The sequence below is a fragment of the Lytechinus variegatus genome, chromosome 17, assembly GCF_018143015.1.
Source record: "Lytechinus variegatus isolate NC3 chromosome 17, Lvar_3.0, whole genome shotgun sequence".
Classification (NCBI taxonomy): Eukaryota; Metazoa; Echinodermata; class Echinoidea; order Temnopleuroida; family Toxopneustidae; genus Lytechinus; species Lytechinus variegatus.
This window is the reverse complement of record NC_054756.1, coordinates 9,327,581-9,348,468: the sequence shown is the minus strand read 5'-3', so window position 1 is coordinate 9,348,468 and position 20,888 is coordinate 9,327,581. Positions and strand designations below refer to the sequence as shown.

At 37.3% G+C, this 20,888-nt stretch overlaps 2 protein-coding genes across 4 annotated transcripts in view; one reads left to right on the top strand and one right to left on the bottom strand.

The window, feature by feature from the left end:
• LOC121430632 (ankyrin repeat domain-containing protein 29-like) overlaps positions 1–2,085 on the top strand; it is a 33,322-nt gene extending 31,237 nt beyond the window's left edge. For both annotated transcript variants that reach the window (XM_041627949.1, XM_041627948.1), the window contains exon 10: positions 580–2,085. In XM_041627949.1, the coding sequence (XP_041483883.1) occupies positions 580–669 (90 nt within the window). In that variant the 3' untranslated portion in view covers positions 670–2,085. The remainder of the gene's footprint in view (positions 1–579) is intronic.
• Positions 1,090–19,161, bottom strand: LOC121430631 (monocarboxylate transporter 6-like). 2 transcript variants are annotated; one of them, XM_041627946.1, is made up of 5 exons: positions 18,891–19,161; positions 14,287–14,430; positions 9,500–9,841; positions 7,787–8,293; positions 1,090–7,008 (listed from the first exon to the last, which is right to left on the bottom strand). In XM_041627946.1, exons 1-5 carry the CDS (start codon positions 19,084–19,086, stop codon positions 6,863–6,865), a joined length of 1,335 nt encoding a protein of 444 aa, XP_041483880.1. In that variant the 5' UTR covers positions 19,087–19,161; the 3' UTR covers positions 1,090–6,862. The 2 variants fall into 2 exon arrangements, with proteins under 2 accessions (XP_041483880.1, XP_041483881.1); XM_041627947.1 differs by lacking the exon at positions 14,287–14,430 and having other exon boundaries at positions 18,891–19,159.
• Between the last annotated feature and the right edge of the window lie 1,727 nt (positions 19,162–20,888).

Genomic DNA, 20,888 nt, shown 5'->3' with positions numbered 1-20,888 from the left:
ATATCTAAAGCTATTTACTGAGTCTTCTGATCTGGCAGGCAGTGACAAATTCTGTAGGATTAGATATACTTTCATTTAATTTTATCCTTTTCATTTCATTTTTCTTTTATTCATATCTCTCACACTGATCAATATATATCTATATTGATCAGGTAATGATATTCCGCCTATCGATTGCTCTGCTAAATGCTTCTGTTCACCAAGAACAAAATCATGTTAACTTTATTTTTTAAATAGAATATACCCACTGTAAGGAGAAATTATATTGTTTTTATATTGTCGCAGGTCACTTGATGGAGTGTATTATCATTGAGCAGTTGATCGTACAAGATTCATTTTGAAAAAAAGGGTAATCAATATTTTACACATGCATAACACAAATCACATTGGAGAAAGCGATATTCGTTTATATTTTTGTATTATCATTGAGCAGTTGATCGTACAAGATTCATTTTGAAAAAAAGGGTAATCAATATTTTACACATGCATAACACAAATCACATTGGAGAAAGCGATATTCGTTTTTATTTTTGTATTTAAGAATGTCCTCCATTTCTGGCTGTTATTTTGTGATTTCAGGATAACGTCACAGCAGCTGAAATGGCCAAGGACGCTGGATTTGACGTCATCGCTGAGTTCCTCACGAAAAGCGCAGCTTCAAAGTCGTAAAAATAGGACAAAGGTACCATGTGCTGTACATCATTGGTGTCGAACTCTGATAGTACTAAAAGCAAAGAGTCGAAAATGCTGAAGGAAGGTGTACTGAGCGTGGGCTGACTGTATAGGTCCGTGTTTTGATTCAGATCTATGGCTATCCTTCTGAACGCTGTGAAATGACCTATAGCATCTAAGCAGACTGCCGTCCTTGAGGGCGCTGTTGAAAGATATCTACCAGGATTATGGTTGTTTTGGGAACAATGCAAAGATTTGCTGTTTGATAGTTCCTGGTGCTTATGGAAAATATTTTTTTTGTGATTTAAATGATCAAAATGGTCCACGTCGTCACAAGCACGTCCATCCTTAGATATTTTCTGAAGGGCGTTGTAGAACCATCGGAAGTTTTCTCAGTATTACCTTTTTTGGATACACGATACACATTGTGTCGCAAACTCATGATGTTAATAGAACAAATACCTGCAGAAGTTTATGACATAATTGTTTGCAAAGGTATTCAGAACTGTTTGACAATGTTGATTGTATCTTCTCCTTGGCGTCTGAATATTCTATTCTTTCGAATAGCAAAGGTCCTATTTTGATGTGATCACGACAAAAATCTTTGTTATCTGGGAGTGAGATATATTGTAGGAGCGATCCAACTCGGTCGCCTGGAGCGGAACAAAATATGGACAATATTTAAAAGTATGTTCGCTACTTCATGAGATTGACAAATGTGGCATGAAGGTCATAATACATTATCACGTGTAATTTATTTAGTTATTCAGCATGTCACTTTGAACATGATTGGCTTGTGCAGTGACTTGAATATCAATATATCGAGGCTGTTCGAAATTCGTTTAGATAAAAACATACTTGAAATAATATTCCTACCGACAATAGTCTGAGAATAATGATTGGAGAGGCACAATTCAAAATCAGAACGCCGTGTTGCTGCCAACGTATCTATATAGGCCAACCGATGACAGGCTTAAGCCAAATAGCTGGATACACCGATACAAGATTTTTTGCACTACTTACCAAATGGCTTTATTTATGCTGATTTTGAAACATTATAGACTGTTCTCATCGACCAGAATCATGCTATGGGAGATGTGTTGTGTAATTGCATGCATTTTTATTGTAAACAGAAAAAAATATGTTTGCTTTTTCTTTTTATCCCATGATAGATAGTTTCAAAGGTCTTTCAAATGAAAATAATATGTATTTATTACCAAAAAATAGGGGAATCTAATGCTTTTGGAGATAGAGCCTTTGGGGAAAATGACGCCACAATGGAAAAATCAACGTCATGATATGAGAACACGAACAAACATTGACAGATCAAATCTGTGATAAAAAAACTTACCTTTTTAAATTTAATTGTGGGGCCATACCAACATTAAGAAACGACACACACACTCAAGGGGGGGGAAATATGCGCACTTGGCCTTTCGGTCAGTAACTTTAAGTGTTGTCGGTGGCCTCAACAGAGGCTCTTTTTTTTCTTTCAATAGATGGTATTTACCCACTTGCATTAGTTAAAATTGGTTATTTACTAATGCGAGCACTATTTTCATAATTTAATTTCACCTCATTACATTAACAAGTGTTACACAGTTTCTACTCTCTGGAGACCGATTATCGTGACATAAGTTTATTTTGCAATCATTTTTGGTGCTATTTCACTTAGTAACCACGATTTGTAAATACGAATTATCTGTTAATTTCTTTACAAAATGCAGAAAGTACTATGTTTGTGGAGTTATGCAAAAATACGTTTATTTTCTTTCTTACCTGAAATCTTCTCGATCATGTTGGATTAAATGTACATAAATGTACATAATATTTATATGATCGTTTTTGCGTTCCTTTCAAGAAATATAATTGTGTGAGACGTTATGTGGATAAAAATTATTGTTAAGGTAAAAGGTTATTCAAAAGATATTGTTGAGATCTACATTTGAATACATTTTATCAGAACGTTTAAAATTTGCCTTCGTATGATGTTATCATAATACGTGAAATAACCGTGACGATGACTTTGTGTAAAAAAATCAAAGGTGAATATTTGATTTTGAATCATCCTTACTATTTTTTTTTCATTCTTGAATATAATTTGCAATGATTGTAATCCAAACATCTTTTAAAGCCATTCTTGCCCGAGATCTTTTTTTTTCTTTTCTTTCCAAATATAGATTTTAGTGAAATCACTGATTATGTGTACAGCCATGCATTTACTCTCACCAAAAAAATTACTTGATTTACTTGATAAAAAAAAGTATTCTAATATATGTGGTTTTGATGGATTAATCTGGTCCTTGAATAAAACGTAGGTTTGATTGTATGTATCTGGTATGTTGGTATATATTGATAACTCGAAAAAGCAATGAAATAACATTGCATACATGTAATATTGACGGATTTACGAAATAGTAATAAAGCGTTACATGTCTTTTGTATTTCTCCAAATTTATTATTTGATTCCTGGAGAAATAACTCTGTGATATTCTGATTCTTTATTTGCTATTATTTCGGTAACTAGTGTTGATTGTTAGATATAAAAAAAATGAGGAACATTTTCTTCAAAAGTAGAAGCAAAATTTCATTTCAATATCTAAAGCTGAAGGAAATCACTGAAATGTATTGGTGCATATGCATATGATGTATAGGTAATTGTTATGAGTTGCGAGGCTTGCATATAATTGTTGCGCCTCGATTTGGGGCAAAAAGAGAGTCTGAATGTTTTTTAATTAGTAATTGATAAACTTTCGTCACAACTAGATGATAGAAATACTGAAAGAAACAAAGATATTAATGGCTGTAATTGTAATGAATATAATAATCACATATAAACTGATGAATTATTCATTCAGGATATCTTTAGGAATTCAGTTATTCTTATACGAAAAAATCTTCCAACCATTCTTCTTTTTTAACATTTAGCTATGAATTAAAATGAAACAATTGTTTTGTATGTTAACCTATATGTAAAGTTGACTTTGTCTAATGTAAAATGAAAAAGAATAATTTTTACACCGACAATAATAATCACATTTATTGTATTTATTATAGTGATGACAATAATAATTTAAATTTCGAAATTAAAATGCATCAAACAAATATTATTGCGAAAAGCAATTGTATTCTTGTTTCATCGTATCATTCATTGTATGCGCTTTTATATTATAATATTAAGGGATGGAACATTATGGATTACTATAGCTAGTTTCAAAATTTGGTAAGAATTGATTTTTTATTAAAAACGTTATAATTGTCACTACAGAGAAATAAAAGTAGTTGCAGTAGACACTCATTTCATCAGAAAGTCTGTGAATAGGGTTATTTTTTTTGCCATATCACCCTAGATCTAAATTTGGTACAGTAGCATAAACTGAACTTTGTGAATTCCTGAAATGTAAAGCTGAAAACGATCACTCTGTAGATCACCAACGCAGATAAGCACATGTGGGACGGTACATTATTTGAATTCCTAGGAAAAAGACCCGACGATTTGGTAACATGTCATGCTAATTTTGCCCATTTATCAGCATTTTTTTCAGAATGCTTCGGCACATATTTCTATTCACACATTCAGAGACTTAGGTAGTCGTTGTAGGATTTTTTATGAACTCATTTTGAAATCTTTACACCTGGAATTCATCTTTGAAATTCATGGTTAGTTTTCATGAATCCCCAAACTACATTTGCGACGAAAATCAAATAAAACATCTAATTGAATATTTCATCGATTTCACATCACAATTCATTTTGATCGGGTACACAATATCTGCATATTTTGTTTTATTTATAAGACCACCCCCCCCCCCCCACACACACACACAATTTGAGCCCATGAACCAGAAAAGAATGAATGATTTTCAGCCTATGGTGTACGTCATTACTGATTATTTTGCCGATTCAAATAAGATTAAAAAGAACATAATGCCCTTATAAATGTAGCATACTTAGATATTTACATCGTTTACATCTCTAATAAAGCAAAAAAAACATCACCTTGCACCTATGACGGTATGAAGTATCATTTACAGTATTTTGAGTGAAATAAGTCCTTTAAACAGTGCGTTTCAGAAAAAAGGTAATCCAAATCTAAAGGGCTGATATTCGAATTATATTTAATTTTGTGAGATTATTGTGCATGAATATGAAGGAACAACTCACCAGCTTTCTGCTGATACCCTATGTGTGCCATTTGCGCTACGCATGACCGAATTAATTGATGTTGAAGACAAAAGGTGCAGAGACCACTGTTTCCAAGTTTTTGAAAACTCTATGAAAAGGCAGAGGCTGATGAAAATACCTTCATCAATGTCTGAGCTGGCAAAAATCTTAGATTGGACCCTTTCTCTTCCAAACGAGTGCTATTCAGTAAATGTACTTCCACACCATTAACAAGGAGATCATATCACAGTTGGACCAACATTTTGAGAGACATTTGTAAGGAGTGTACATGCTTCTTTGGTGGATTCAGGATGGCGCTCCTGCCCTTGGTTCCAAGATATTCGTGATAGACTCAGAGGACTCTTTGGACATTGAGTTGTCGCCCTCAACCATAGCATTGAATGGCCACCAAGAGCGCCTGACCGCCAGCCCTGAGATTATTTCCTTTAAGGGACACTTAAAAATAAGTTTTTTGCAAGTCCTCCTCAAGATTTTGATGGCTTGCAGTGCCTAATTCGATATGAGGTGGATGATTTGCACAATGATCCGGCATTGCCATTGGTGAGACCATGGTGAGACGAGCTGTCCAAGATATTCTCCCTCTCTTCCTGCTTTGTTTTCAAAAGAGAGGAGGGCATGTTGACGGTGCTGGTCATTAATACCACGCAGGTCCATGATAAGACATTAATTTTCACTAATTTCTGAGAAATGCCTCAAGTAACACTTCATTCCAAAATTACTTTGGAAAACATATTATTTTATCGAGTGCACATTTTACCCACTTTACCAAAACTTGGAAAAAGTGATCTCTGCACCTGTTGTCTTCAACATAGCACAAATGGTAGAAAAAGGGTATAAATGGAACGCTGATAAGTTTCTCATTTATATCCATGCAGAATTATTTCACAAAATTAAATATATGAATATCAGCCCTCTAGATTTGGATTACTTTTTTTCTGAAACGCACTCTATACTTCTAGGATGATAAAATATTGTTACAAATTCGTATATTTAAAGGTAATGAATTCCAAATATTAGATCCTACATGTTTAATTAATTTGTGAGATAGCACTTTTGGGAGTAAATACATAAAATCAAACAAAAATATAAATTTCGAATTGAATAGCTATGAATGTCTCAATTGCCTATTTAAAGTAAAATCATGAAAAAAATATAATGGTATAAAGTGATTTTTATTTACTCATTTTCATATAAAGAACTACAACTTAAATATCAGGAATGACAATAATTTTCAATGTTTTTAACAAATCGCCACAATATGTACATAACACCATCGTATTAACTCATGGCGATACTGGTAAAAAGTATATGCGCCACACTGATTTGCCACTCCATTGACCCAAAACCAACAGTAACTCTCCCGATATGAATTTTGAGATTTTTATTTTGAAAGGGGACATTCTAAGGTTTACAACGATAAAACTTGTCAACATCTATAAACAACTTTTCAATTGAATGTTGAACAATACCAATGAGAGCTTTACCAAATATCAAGGAAAACACAGATTTCAAAGTCCATATGTTCTTTCAAGCATGGTATGTAAATGAACCTCCTGCTCGATCTCGGTGAAGCGTCTGAGCAGATTCGAAATACTAATCTCCTCTATCTCGTCTGTTTTAAACTTTACAACGTCAAATTTTGACAGTCTGAAGAAGATTTTTTTCAGATAAGTTTATTTTCAAAGTTCTAGTTTTGGACCACTCAATTTTTGCGTAAGCTATATCCAGAAAACCTACCCTTGGCGATGTGTTGTTGATTAGGGGTATTTGACAGCTAAGCTACATTTACGTAGTGACAGAAACATAACCACAACACTGAGCCCTTGAGTCAGAATTTATTGAACTAAAACGAAAATGTTGATAATGAAAACCATGTGATTGCATATCTCGTCAGGTGGATGACGCTTAAAATCTTTCGTAAAATTATTGTGCATGTTTGACGAATGATGCTGTAAGATTTACCGTTCTCGATTTCCGTTCAGTATCTTAAGCTATCTTCTATTTTCTAAATGGACTTTGATGTGTTAACGTCACGATTGATTTTCTTTGGGTTACATCTCATTATCAATATAAGAATGAGGACCACGGCGTCGATGATTGGTAGCATTGTGAATGTAGCGTTAAACGACGAAAAACGGTCTGCAACTAAACCTGTAAGATGATAAACAATAACAGATACATATGTTGAATAAAATCAAAACAACGACTCCTGGTCACGCTGGTGAGAGAATTGGGGATTGTTTCCAGATTATTCACTAACGTTTTACCTTATTTTCAAGATTCCTGTCCCTTAACATAACATTACTCTGCAGTTTTACACCCTACCAGATGCAAACGAGTCCTCACAGATTACTTGTTTGGGTACTCATCAGTTTTGTGGTAGTTTTTAGTGCTTTATCATTATGCAGAAATTAACACCATTACAAAATAAGCATGTAGAACTGAGGCATTCCCACCGTTCAATCTTAATGTCCTATCACTGTCCTACCATTTTTTTTCAGGGGGATCGCTCAATATCTTAAAATTTCCAAAAGCTCATTAGTAGGAAGGAAGAATAAGTATGTAAATATGTTGTGAAAAGACGTCAATAGGAGGTAGGGGGTGCAGAGCGACGCAGAAAAAATCCAAGATCACAGGAAATGTATTTTAAATGCAAGACAAATAACAGTGACTAGCTAGAGAAAGGTCTCTGTCGAAAGTTTGGTGAACCGGAGGCAGTTTGGTCCTAAAATTTCAGAACTGCAACTAGGTCGTTTGTCCAGGATCCAGGACGAAACTGCTGTTTTGATTCACCAATTTTCGACAAAGAGTACTTGGTTGCTCTTTGTCAGGTAGGGCATTTGACAATTATTTCCATATTCTTAAAAAAAAACATTCTGCGTGACGGTGCGAAAACTCAGTAATGTCTGATTATGCCGCGGTTACCTACCTCCAATATAGCCACCGAGGAACATTCCAACCCCAGAAATGCACCGGCCAACTGAAAAGGCGACGTCAAACTGACCAGGGGAGGCTCTATCCCTCACAATAAGCGTTGTCACCACCGCCCTCGCTCCAATGGACATTGCGGAGAAGCATGACGTCACCAACATGACGTAAAAGTTGGCGACAAACACGTCAACGAGGAGAGCGCCGATGTTGAGGATGACAGCAAAGATGTAGACATCGATCGGCTTGAAGAGGTGGTTGGTAAGGACACCCACACCAAGTCTACTGAAGGTATTCCCAGATGCTGCTGAGAAGGTTATGATGATCGTATTCCTGACAGAGACTCCTCTTTGCACTACGTGCGGTACGAGAAATGAGTGCCAACCACAGTACACCATGTCAAATGCAAACTGCACAGCGAATATCACATTAAATATTGGATCCTTGTAAAAATCAGTTTGCCGTAGCCTGTTGGTGATTCTATGAAGAGCTCCGAGTCTGATATTTTCTGTTTCGGGAAAAGCAGATTGGGATAAAGATGCTAAACGGGAGGCAATGATTATAATTAAAGAACCCTGATAAAAATCCGTTGGGTTTAGAGGTGGCTCCGATGCCGGCTTTGAGGCCGCACCTTTATCGTATGATCGTAACGTAATTTGAAGCCGCCTCGATATCATTATCCCCCCTGATAAACATTGTTTGAAACCTGCAATTGTGGGTCTACAAATAAGCCGGCTTCGTGTAAGCCGTACCGCCTATTCACGTGACACTAGTCACCTGACTTTTCATGTAAACTATTTCATCGTTATTAATTCTGTTCCACTTGGGGTAGTAATTGCAGGAGTGAAACCGACTTCAGATCACATTGAAAGGTAGGCACAGTCCGAGCCGGCGTCTGTCTGGCTTTGTAAAATAAGGGGGTGATCAAGTAAGCCGAGACCCCCTCCGACGCCGTCATCGGTCCACTATCAACGTATGTGTATCACCACCCTAATACCTTGGTCACATTTGTTCTACGGCGGCCGTACGGCGAGTCAAAAAAGCCGTTTTATTAAGTTTTACTAAAACCACCTATATGTAGCTGGTACAAATAAATGTTAAAACGTCTGTTTTCGACTCGCCGTACGGCGCCGTAGAACAAATGTGACCAATGTATAATTCATGGTATTTAGAAATTCAAATAAATTTGCATACTCCGTTGCATGAGGTGGCATACCATCAGTACTGTTAGATGCAGTACACGTTCAATACATTTTCTTATAGGAAATGTTATTTCCCTTAGTTGTCTTTCAGGTTAGGGTTTGATTCGTTGAGACCAGCACTGATTAAACCTGCTTTGGTACAACGATCAAAATTTGTTTTTGAAAGGAAACCAAAACCCAGGGAGCGAATTGAAATAAACGAGAGAAGCAATCTTAAACAAATTTAATCAAAATCAATTTTAATAAAACTCGATTGATTCGGTAATTATGTTATGATTTCCTTTAAAATTCTAGACAAGGATTTTAAAAGAAAAAACATGCATTTGTTCCTATTAGCATTCAGAACTAATCTGGATTTTTTCTAGTTTCATATTTTTCGGTTCTCATGACATTAATTTGGGTGGTTAGCAACGATCTTTCAAAAAGATAGAGGAAATGTCTTCCCCGTTTGTTATCATTGTTGCTCTGTCTATTTTATGACACTAAAATACTGGAATGATGATTGGCCTCACCTTCAAAGCTATGACTTATACTCGTTTCACCCTTTTCTTCGTCTAAACCCTCTGTAGACAGTCGTTGGACCGTTTGAACGTCATTTACCTCGGTGATCATCTTAGTTGATTCAATTTGAATTCCTACAGCACATGGGATGACGTGTGCTATGAGAGCGCTGATGATGAGCAGTCCTCCTCTCCACCCGAAAGGAGCACGTAAGAAACCAGCCAAGAGAGGGAATAGAACCATGCCGGCGCCATAACCACTCGAGCCGATGCTAAAACATAGGTTGTATTTCTCTTTTGCCACCCGGTGCAACGCCACAATACAACTAACCATCAAGGCACTAATCCCAATACCTTTCAAGTATGAACAGAAAGTAATACTTTATTAACAAATGAATAAAACAAAACAGAAAATTGTAAAGGGCTTCCTGATAAATAGGAAAAAAATATTAGAAAATTTAAAGTCAGCGAGTGCCTTTCTCAAAATAGCCTGGATTTTACGTCTTGACTCTACAAGGATGTATGGAAGTTGACGACTTGTATAGGTTTTCTCTGACTATTCGATTTACATGAAATAGATAATGAGAATAAGATATATTATAGAGTACCACTTTTTTATAGCAGGTTTAATCAAAATCTTCATCGTGTCCATTGTACAGCTGGGGTCGCGCATGGTTGACTAGATTCATCAGAAAGAGAAAAGGCCCAGAAAGACTTGCTTTGTTGTGAATATACCGTGACCTGTCTTCTCATTCAAATTCTGTCAATATAATGAGGATTTTACATTTGGACGTGTTAGAGGATGGCCATGACATAGCCCTAGGTAGGCGATGTCAAACTGTTTGCTTAATCACATTGCTTGGCAATTACAATTACCTTTTGTCAAAGACACAATGATTCCTCAGAAAGAATCTGAATTTTGATCAGTGTACGCGACATGCCACCAAACGGGTTAAGCGATGATTTCCAATTACCGGAGTTAGAAATGAATATTCATTATGAATGACGTATTCTGTTGAATCCTGGGGGTGTTGAATTTCGGGAATAGACCAGTTCGTAGTTACTTCATGGACAATTTTGTTCAAATGACTTTTCATTTCTTTCATCATGATAGGCAGATTTCAAAGCAAGATATTACGCAAGCTTGCCTTACATAGCAGGATGAAGAAATTGAATAGACCAGGTGACTAGAATGCATATCTTAGCATATGTTGCACAATGTACTTTGCAAACTGTGAAATACCAGTCGTTCGTGGAAGCATTGTTGTTTTTTGTGGATATAAATGAAAACGACAATTCAAAAGAATATATGAATAATCAAGACATCAAAGTTGGTGCTTATCTCATTAGATTTTAAAGCACCATATTACTTTAGTACAAATGACCTTCTTCTGATCATGCGTAGAATCTTTTGATCATGCGCAGAAAGGAACTACGAACTGGCTTATTGAAAAGTCATAGCAGTGTCATAGCGCGCGTAATTTGATAGCGTTGTAGAGACGTACATACTATTTGGGTGGTGCCAAAGAGAACTCGTTTGGAGAAGGGTGTAGAGAACTTATGTTGGTTACCAGACTTATTTTAATTTGTCTTCTCGATCTCGGTAGGTAGGTAAAATATTTTAATCTGGGTATACCCTTGAGCTGAGGGTCAAGTTTGAGAGATAGGCCTAAATAGCAGCTAGACTTAGCTGGCTAGCTAGACCTACTTAGTAGGCTACTGAGCCAGAACTAGTCTTAGCCTTAGCAGAGCCTGAGCTGAGGTAGCTCACTAGAATACCGTCTAGGTAGCTACCTCAGCTCAGGCTCTGATACCATATGAATTTGTAACCCCCGATTTCTTTCACCTAATTTGATGCTTTTAATCAGCCGGGGCAGCTGCGCGCACACACGGAACCGACTAAGCGTACAATAGTCGCTCAGCTGTGCGGTTGAATCTGATTGGATCGGATGGGATCATGCTAGGTTCGCGACCGTTCTATTTAGAGCAAGGGTGACACGGAGGTGGGCATGGTGGGAGGGACACGTACGGCGATTTATTGAGACTGTTTATTTTCAGCAAGCATTGTTTTTTGTCATTTTCTTTTCAAGGAATGTGAGATGCAATTCATTAGCTGTCTCATCGCTCTCTGCCTACGTGATCATTTACTGAAGATTAGTACAAATGTCGCCTCTCTTCTTCATCTTTTTCTCATTCAATCTCATCGATACCCGGTGTCGGGTTTCTCTTCCCCTCCCTCGTGGAGAAATGAAATGCGCAAATGTAGCAAAATTCCCCAAATCAGACGGAGGCTCCAATTTGTTTAATATTTTGACGGGGTTTTTTTCATCCAATGAGAATCATTTATATATCGGAGTGTTCAGAATGAACTGACTGACTTGAATCTTTTTCCGTTGGTAAAAAAATAGCCCACTCCCGGCAAGAAACCGCCAGATCTATCCGAAAACGTTCGGTCAAAAAGTTCAATACCACAGAAATTTTGACCAAATTGATGGAAAATAAACAAAAAAAATGACCGTGCGATGGCACAACAAAAAAATCGTGATTTATACATCACCATACCCAGAAGGAAAATCCAGTTCCACTGGACCAGTTAGACCAGTATAATTTTAACTGGTAACTCTGGAAATTGGAACATCGGTTTACTGGTCATACTGGTCCATAATAGTTTGTACGTCTCTACAACGCTATCAAATTACGCGCGCTATGACACTGCTATGACTCTTCAATTCCCGAAATTCAACACCCCCGGGATTCAACAGAATACGTCATTCATAACGAATATTCATTTCTAACTCCGGTAATTGGAATTCATCTCTTACCCACAAAACGCCCGTGGGCCCACTTCCATTGACAGGTAGATACCAGGCGCGACCACGCGTAAAAAGGGAAAGGATGGGTAAGTACGTTACGTATAGGCCTATGTAACGTTATAAGGGTGTAAAAACGATGATTAAAATACTGAGAAAAGGAATACATTTCCAATACGTGTAGGGTGTCACAAGCCAAAGAGATGCATTTTTTAAGAATCTGGAAAAGCCTTGCTTCCCTTGTTTAAGGTGCTTTTTGAAACCCCATGGTCACGCCTGGTATCCACCCATCAAGTGAAGTACAACCCCCCCCCCCCCCCCCCCGGGAAATCCCCCATTTCTGTGGAAATTAAAACATAATGCCCATTACATTGTGTGCGAGAGGCATATCGTTTGTGTAGAAGGAGCGGGCAAAAGAAAAGAAAAAAACAAATTCGGATGTAGTTCAGACGTATCATGGTCTAGTGCATGCTGTGTACATATCAACGCATGCGAAATTATTTCGGCTGGAGAGGTGATCTGACCCAAGGAATCAATTGCCAGTGATCTACAAATAATGCAAATTATTATGCAATAGCAATTCGATGGACTGTAACGATCTATATCCAAGCCCTAATTCAGTAAGTTTTTTCCTTACTCAATATGTATTCGATTTCTTTCCAAAAACACTTTCTTATCCATGTCATAATCTACATTTTGCATGTCTCCAGCCAGCTGGAGTCATAACAGCCAGGGGCCGCGGAACGGTTTTCAAAGTGGGGTGGGGGGCTCAGCCAAAAGTTGGGGGCTGATAATGCTAAAAAGCACAATCATATTGGCATTTTTACATTTTTGTACTCGGTTTTTGAAAAAAGTGGGGGGGGGGAGGGCTGAAGCCCCCACAAATACTTGTCAAGAGATGCATTTTCATAATCTGGAAAAGAATTGCTTCCCTTGTTTAGGGTACTTTTCGAAACCCCATGGTCGTGCCTGGTATCCTCTTATCAATGGAAGTGTTCCCCCGGAATTTGAATCTAATCCCCCATTTCTGGGGAAAGTAAAACATAATGCCCATGATTACATCGTGTGCTATAGGAATATCCTTTGTGTAGGAATAAATAAAAGAAACCCGCGAGTTCACAAACGTATTGCATATGATGTGTATATATCAACGCATGCGAAATGTTCGGCTGGAGAGGTTGATCTGAACCATGAAATCAATTGCCAGGGATCCACCAATAATCCACATTTAATGCAATATCGATTCGATGGACTGTAATGATCTATATCTAAGCCTTCATTCAGTAAGTTGTTCCTCACTCAGTTATGTACTCGATTTGTTTGAAAAACCACTTTCTTATCCATGTCATAATCTATTTTAGGTCCTACATTTCGAATATCTCCAGCCATCAGTCGTAATATACATGCATGAATGGTGCGGGTGTCGCGGGAAAGGATTTTGCTCAAGAAAGGCAGATCTGTAGGGCGTGTAACCCCATAAGGTTTAGCAATGATTGTAGAGCAGTTTTCTACGTTTGATTCTATTGACTATAATGTACAATCAATCTTAAAAATCAAGTGTATGATTAAGCGTTAACTTTTGTGTTAGGGGACCCTAATATTAGCGTCCGTGAGGATTGCGAAAGGTCCCGATTGTAGCAGTTAAACGCGGCATGAACGGCGTAACGGAAAATATGCGAAGCTTTAGTGTGGATTTCTCTCTTCTTTTTTTTCTCGATAAGAAGAAAATGCTATGCTTTGAACCGGCCTTCTTTGTTCTTTTTCTCAATAAGACAGATATGCAATGTCTTGGAACGGAAATTTGAGTGTAAAAAATGGGGGTCCCCTCCGCGGCACACACCCACTATGCATTGTATACTGAGTGGCACATATGATGAAACCTGGGGTATTTCATATTGGCATAACTTCTTCATGAAGATATGCAGCTTCACTGTTATCATAATATGATACAAAATGGGAACGAACAGTGAAAAAAAAGATGTGTATTACCAGTCAGTGAGAGGTAAATGGCCATTTGAATGCTGTTGGTTGCCGTTGAAAAAAGGGTCACTCCGATGGTTTGGAGACACGATCCACATATAGCCAACGGACGACGGAGAGAATTCCGTCGATAGAGTGCAGCCATTATTGGACCTTTATGAAATAGAAAAATGAGGCTGTCAAACTAGCCTATCCGATATGCGTCGGGCTAGTGGGCAAACTACTCACGGGCGAGGCGTAGCCCGCACGCCTGTCATCACTGGTGAAGGCGAAACATGATTTTTTTATTATTACCTTGTTTTGTTCGTAGAAATTCTACGAACCCCCAACTAAGCTTCAATCTTCTTCTTCTTATATCGGTTTGAGTGGCGATTAGTTATATTTGACTATTGTCGTCATTTACTCTATTAATAAAAAATCTCACTTCTCACGTAACGATATTATCACCAATATGATGTAAACATATATGAAATATTTTTCTTGTGCATCCTTCTAATATGAAAAAGAATAATTATGGTATGTACAAAAGTTTGCCGTAACTCTAGTCAAACAAACAATCTTCACCAAAAACAAATCGCTATCTTCAGCTCAGTTCCAACTAGTTGCGCTTGCCCTACCCTTTCAAGATGCAATCATACCGGTCAGCACGGTACATTGTGCCGATTTTTCGGACATAAATGCAATATAAACATTCATGACTGTCCGCGAACATGGCCCAATAAGCGACGGGCCTTGACGTAAGGTATTATGAATATTAATGAGCTCACTTCGTTCAAAATGGCGTTCGCGAGAGATTTCAAGTCTGACAGAATTAAAGAGAGTTTGAAATATGCTGCCCGAAAGCTCAGAATAGACGACTTAAAGGACCTGCCGGCTTTAGCGATATGTTCAGTACTTCACGGAGAGGATTTTTTCGTAAGTTTACCGACTGGAATCGGAAAAAGTGTAATATACCGTAGACGCCTAAATAGTACACATAAGTGTATGGGAAGAAATTAAGATGGTGTTTCCGGTCACTTTATATTTCAATTTTTGAAGCACTAAATAATCATTTTCGAACGCAATTTTTTTCTGGGCTTCATTTTTGTAACATATCACAGACACACAGGGGCCGCGGAACCGGGGGGGCTGGGGGGCTTCAGCCCCCCCCCCCCCCACTTTTTTCCAAAACCGTGTACAAAAACGCAAAAATGATCATACGATTGTGATTTTTAGCATGGTCAGCCCCCCCACTTTGAAAACCGTTCCGCGGCCCCTGACACAGGTGACAAGTATGACCTTCTAGCTCAGATTTTTTTAAAAGTTAAACCAATGTTAACCAATCACTTTAAAGTGATTGGTTAACATTGGTTTAACTGTGTGTTGACTGGTTTAAATACACTGTAGCAGCGCGTGACCACGCATGTTCTCACTATTTTTCGGTGATGTTGACATCGAAACACCCACTGAAGAAAATGTGTTATTCCGTGACGTCAGTGATTGAATAGAGCACTATTCCAACATTGAAGTATCAGAGATTACTGACACGAATTATGCAATGTCTCGCGAGCAAAGGTCGGCGAGGTAAATCTACAGGGCAAGTAAGTCCCTTAAAGAATCGGCGCGCAGCGGAACGCGGATTTGTGCCTGCGCCGCGGCGCAAATCCGCGTTCCGCTGAGCGCGTTGCTTTAGAAAAAGTAGGGCAGTCAGCGCAGTGCGTTATTTATATTTTGGTTCAGAAAAAAAAATCATGAACTATGTTAGCTATATTAGCAAGATCTATTGTTATCATACAATGCAGGTTATAAAAACAAATATACCACGCCTTTATTTCGAAAGTACAGAGGGAAATATTCATCCACGGTTGGACTGGCAATATTACTTTTTTTCAACTCGGTGCTTCGCCCCTTGGGAAAAATAGTTAATGCCAGTCCAACATCGGACAAATCATTCCCGTTGTACTTGCTATAAATAAGGCCTGGTATATTTGTATACTGTAATAATATTGATAATAATAGTACTAAATAATGGCTTTGATAATTACAATAATGATAATAGCAAACTAAATGTGAACAAATAAAATAATAAAAAAAACATGAAGAACTAGTGTATTATTCTCAAAAAATGTTCAATTAATATCTTTATTATATCTAAATCATTGTTCGAGTGTGCATTCCTTTTTGGGCGTCACTAGCACCAATTATGTGGAACTGTGCGCCAACATCATTTTCGTTGTTGTTTTTATCATTGTTTGTGTTATTGTAATAAGTATTATTATCTTCCTTATCATTATAATCATTATTATTATTAATATTATTGTTGTTATTATTATTATCATTATCATGCGAGGCAGAAATATCCTGCTTTCGGTCATATAAATAGCTAATTGACGCACTGCTCTGAAACTTTTCATTTTGCTTTCCTTATATATAGTTGAGTGGTGTCTGCACAGTTATCATACAGGGGCCGATTGCACGAAAGGGTCTTTCCAAGGACCGTCTTTCGTGTCGCCCATCTTTTATGATACGCTATAAGCGGGGTGTTTCTGAAATTTATGATAAAGAATAAGATTCGTTAGCTTGCTTTTTATTTTTTTATAAACAAATATTTTGTTAATTTTAACGGACGAATGAAATATGTTTGCAGGTGATTTATTTAAAATGCGTTTCACATGGCGCATCATAAAAGATGGGCGACACGAAAGACGGTCCTTGCAAAGACCCTTTCGTGCAATCGGCCCCAGTTCGCTACGTCCATACATTGGCGTATATAGGTGACAAGGGGTAGGTGCTCCTGGAGCCACACTGTAAAAACTGTGGTGTAGAAACTGACACCAATTGGTGTTAATAGAGGACCACACCCTGAGGTGTTAAAATAATACCCTAGAGATTGAACATAACACCAAAGAGTGTAAATGTAACAACCATAGGTGTTGTAATAACACCTATAGGTGTAAAACTAACACCACCTATTTAACACCGGTGTAAAATAACTGCTGTGGTCCTCTATGTACACCGGTTAACACCACAGTTTTTGCTGTGCACTTTCAGGGTACGCCCAAAATGAAAAGGGGAGAAAGAAAACGAAATAGATGAATAAAGTGAAAAGAAGAGGAGCGGGGGAAAAAAGGAAAGGAGATGGAAATGTAAAGGAGAGTCAGATACACTGAATAAGTGGACGGGAGGCCTTGGAATATATAAAATATCTTTCACGTATCTCTGTAGTAATTAAAACTTATAATTTTATAATAATCATCTTTGCGCACACATTGCATGTTGATGAAATTCACAGAGCCATAGGCTCGTATTCTGAAGTCGGGTTTAACTTAAACTCAGGTTTAAAGTTGTAATTTAACTATGGAGAGCCAGTTGTTACATGAATCTATAACAGTAGAGGTTCAATGTATCAGCTCATTGACTCCCAAAACATCATTAGCTGCCTGGGAAGGATAAGTATGACAGTTGTCTTCACCATTAAAAACTCAGTAAAGAGCACAGTAAACATGAGAATCATTCACTGTAAACAAAATTTTGAAACGTTTGGCTTCCCATAATTTTAGCACAGAGTTAGACCATTGTCTAAGTTAAACCCGACTTCAGAATACGGGCCATAGAGTCTTAAAATATCAAGTTCTAAAGCCAATATATATTTAAGCTTGCATATCGAGCTATGACTACTTTGTGAAATTCACAAAATTAATTCTACAATAATTGCCGAGAAAACAAAATTTCAGCTCACATTGCTTGCTCGCATTTTTTTTTATGTATCCATACCGTTCTAAAAAAAAAATCAGGTCTTATTATCGAAGCTAGCACTGTGCATTTTAAAATTAAAAAAAGGTCACGCTCCAATAAGGGATACTTATTTTAATGATATATTGAAAATGTCAAAAATTATTAAATCAATACATTATAGTTTTCATAAATTCGTAGATATACTACAAAATTTTGTTTTTATCTGATCTGATTATCAAGAATTGTCATCTCTCGCTTCGTGCTCGCATAATGTGTTTTGGAACACGTCTTTTTTCATGAAGTGCTAAGAATGCCCAGTTTGCAAACAAAAAAATTGATAAATAAATAAATCTGATAGCTCTTGACGCCTGCATTGCACACAATATAGAATTTGTCATGCTTATTCCTAAATAATTTATTTTACTTTGTGCATCAAGTCAATATATGTATATATATATATACTGATTTGATAAAGGCACATGCATATATAAACATAAGGATTTGTGTGATGGAGTGTCAGGGTGTGTGTGAGTGGGTATAGAATAGTTAAAAAGGGCGTGATTTTAGTTCTTGCCCTAGGCGTCTTTTATTTCCTAGATACTCCACTGCATATATGCATGAATAGCCAGCTCAAGTAAGTCATTCAGCTTCGCCCCCCCCCCCCCCGAAAAAAAACCTGATATTAGGAACAAAACAAATTGAGTGATAATAAGTATTGGGAAAGTAAACCAAACCTACGTTTTAAAACTACCCAATAAATTCCCGTTTTAACAATAATGCAAACGTTAAAATAGTTAGCAGATCAATACATCTAAACTCTCACTCAGCATACTCTACGGTTTGATTGAAACCTTTGATGGCTAAAAATCAGAAAATTTTTATGGAAGAATAAGGCTTACTCGGAATGAAGAAGAACGCATTGAGGAGACCGAGCGCCATTCCAATGTCCATTGAACTGATTTCAAGATCACTTTTGATATCTTCCAGGTATAATCCAATTGCCTTTACAATGCCTACATGACCGGATGCTGATAAGAAGATGCATAACACTACGGGAAAACTTGGCGAAGAGACAATTTTTTGGCAGCTTTCCATCTTTACATCTGAATGAGCGACCAAACAAATTAAATGTGTACGCCTATGTTAGCTATCAACCAAAATATAGCTGCAGCGGATTAATGGCTTGACGGAAAATGAATTGATGACCATGGGGGGGCACTGCATTGTTTGTGAACAATGCCGTGCCCCCCCCCCCCCCAATGCTTTGTCTCCTCGGGGTCACGGTCCGCCACTGTTGATGACATAGCCCTATCACAACCTACGAACATTAGTAGAGTTATATGTTTGTAAGTGAAAGGTAACAGGTTAAATTCAGCGCGATCGGCAAAATCATTGAATGAATGTGCATTTTCACCACTTTGATTTCGATATACCCTACTTATTCCATTTTTTTAGTTCCAACTCTCAATAGTCCTTTATGGTTCTTGGCAAATATTGCGGTTTACCACGAGGTTGTACTATTATTATAATCATTATTACACCGTCATCATCATCATCATTTTGTTCAAGCGATATTGTTTTGAGTATATCACACTGTCATCTCTTTCGTGCGTGGGTGCAGACATTTGTTGACATCCCTGGTCACGGGTAGTGGCGTAACAGGCGGGGAGCAGGGGGGGCAAGTTTCCCGCTCCCCGTGGCGAATTTCACGCGGACAAAAAAGAAAAACTGGAAAAAGGAAAAAAGAGGAAGAAAGAAAGGGAAAGAAAAGGGGAAAATGAAAGGAGGAAAAGGCAAGGGAAGGGGAAACGTAAAAATAAAACAAAGAAAAAAAAAGATTTTTTTTAATGGAAAAGGAAGGAAAGCGGGAAAATGTACAAAAGAAGAACATTTGATAAAGAACAAATCAAATCCGAAATAGGCCTATGTAATGCAATAGCACGGTGGGAATAAATGAGAAAATGACAACATGGCAAACAGTAGCGGGAAACGAAGGTAGAATATAATTAGTCAAAAGCTAAATTGGAAAGCAAAGAAAGGGACAAGGAAAAATAACACAACACTAAATATTATTTCATGGCTATTGACAGATATTGCGGTTTGCCACGCGATTATATTACTATCATTTATTATCATTATTACTATTATCATCATCATCATCATTGATATCATTGTTATTATTATTATTATATAAGGTCACAATCAAGGTGCGCAGTGAATGATGTCGCTAGTATTTTTGGTGACGAGATCCGTCTTCGTAAGAAATAAAATTCGTAAAATCCCCAGTGCCAGGAAGGGTTCTGTATATATATATATTTTTTATAATATATATATATACATATATATATATATATATATATATATATATATATATATATATATATATATATATATATATATATATATATATATATATATATATATATATAGTTCGTTTTCAAATGTAGAAATCTAAATAATAGGAATGTACAACGTTAACACATCTGAACGCTAGGCAAATGAACTGCCACAAAGGTTTAACCACAATCGCACTGCATTCAGATTTTATGTATTTTTAGTCCTTGCCCTCTGATCAATGAACCATTTTCATCCCTTTGTTTGTTAAAAAGGTCTGGGTTGCAATACTTCATTCATGAAAAATATCATATATATCACGGAGCTTTTGCGTGATCGCATTTTGATTTTTCATTGTTGACTGCGATGTGATAGAATATCCCCCCCCCCCCGCAACTTTGGAAAAGCCTACGCTGCCAACAGAAACACATGTTGCCAGGCGAAGTACTAGATCTTTTCTTTCTGTCAAAGTGGAGGTGCCGTGGCCGGGTGGTCAAAGGCACCTATACAGAAAAGTCCGGGGTTCGATCCCCGGCTGCGGCACCTATACGTGGAAATTAGTT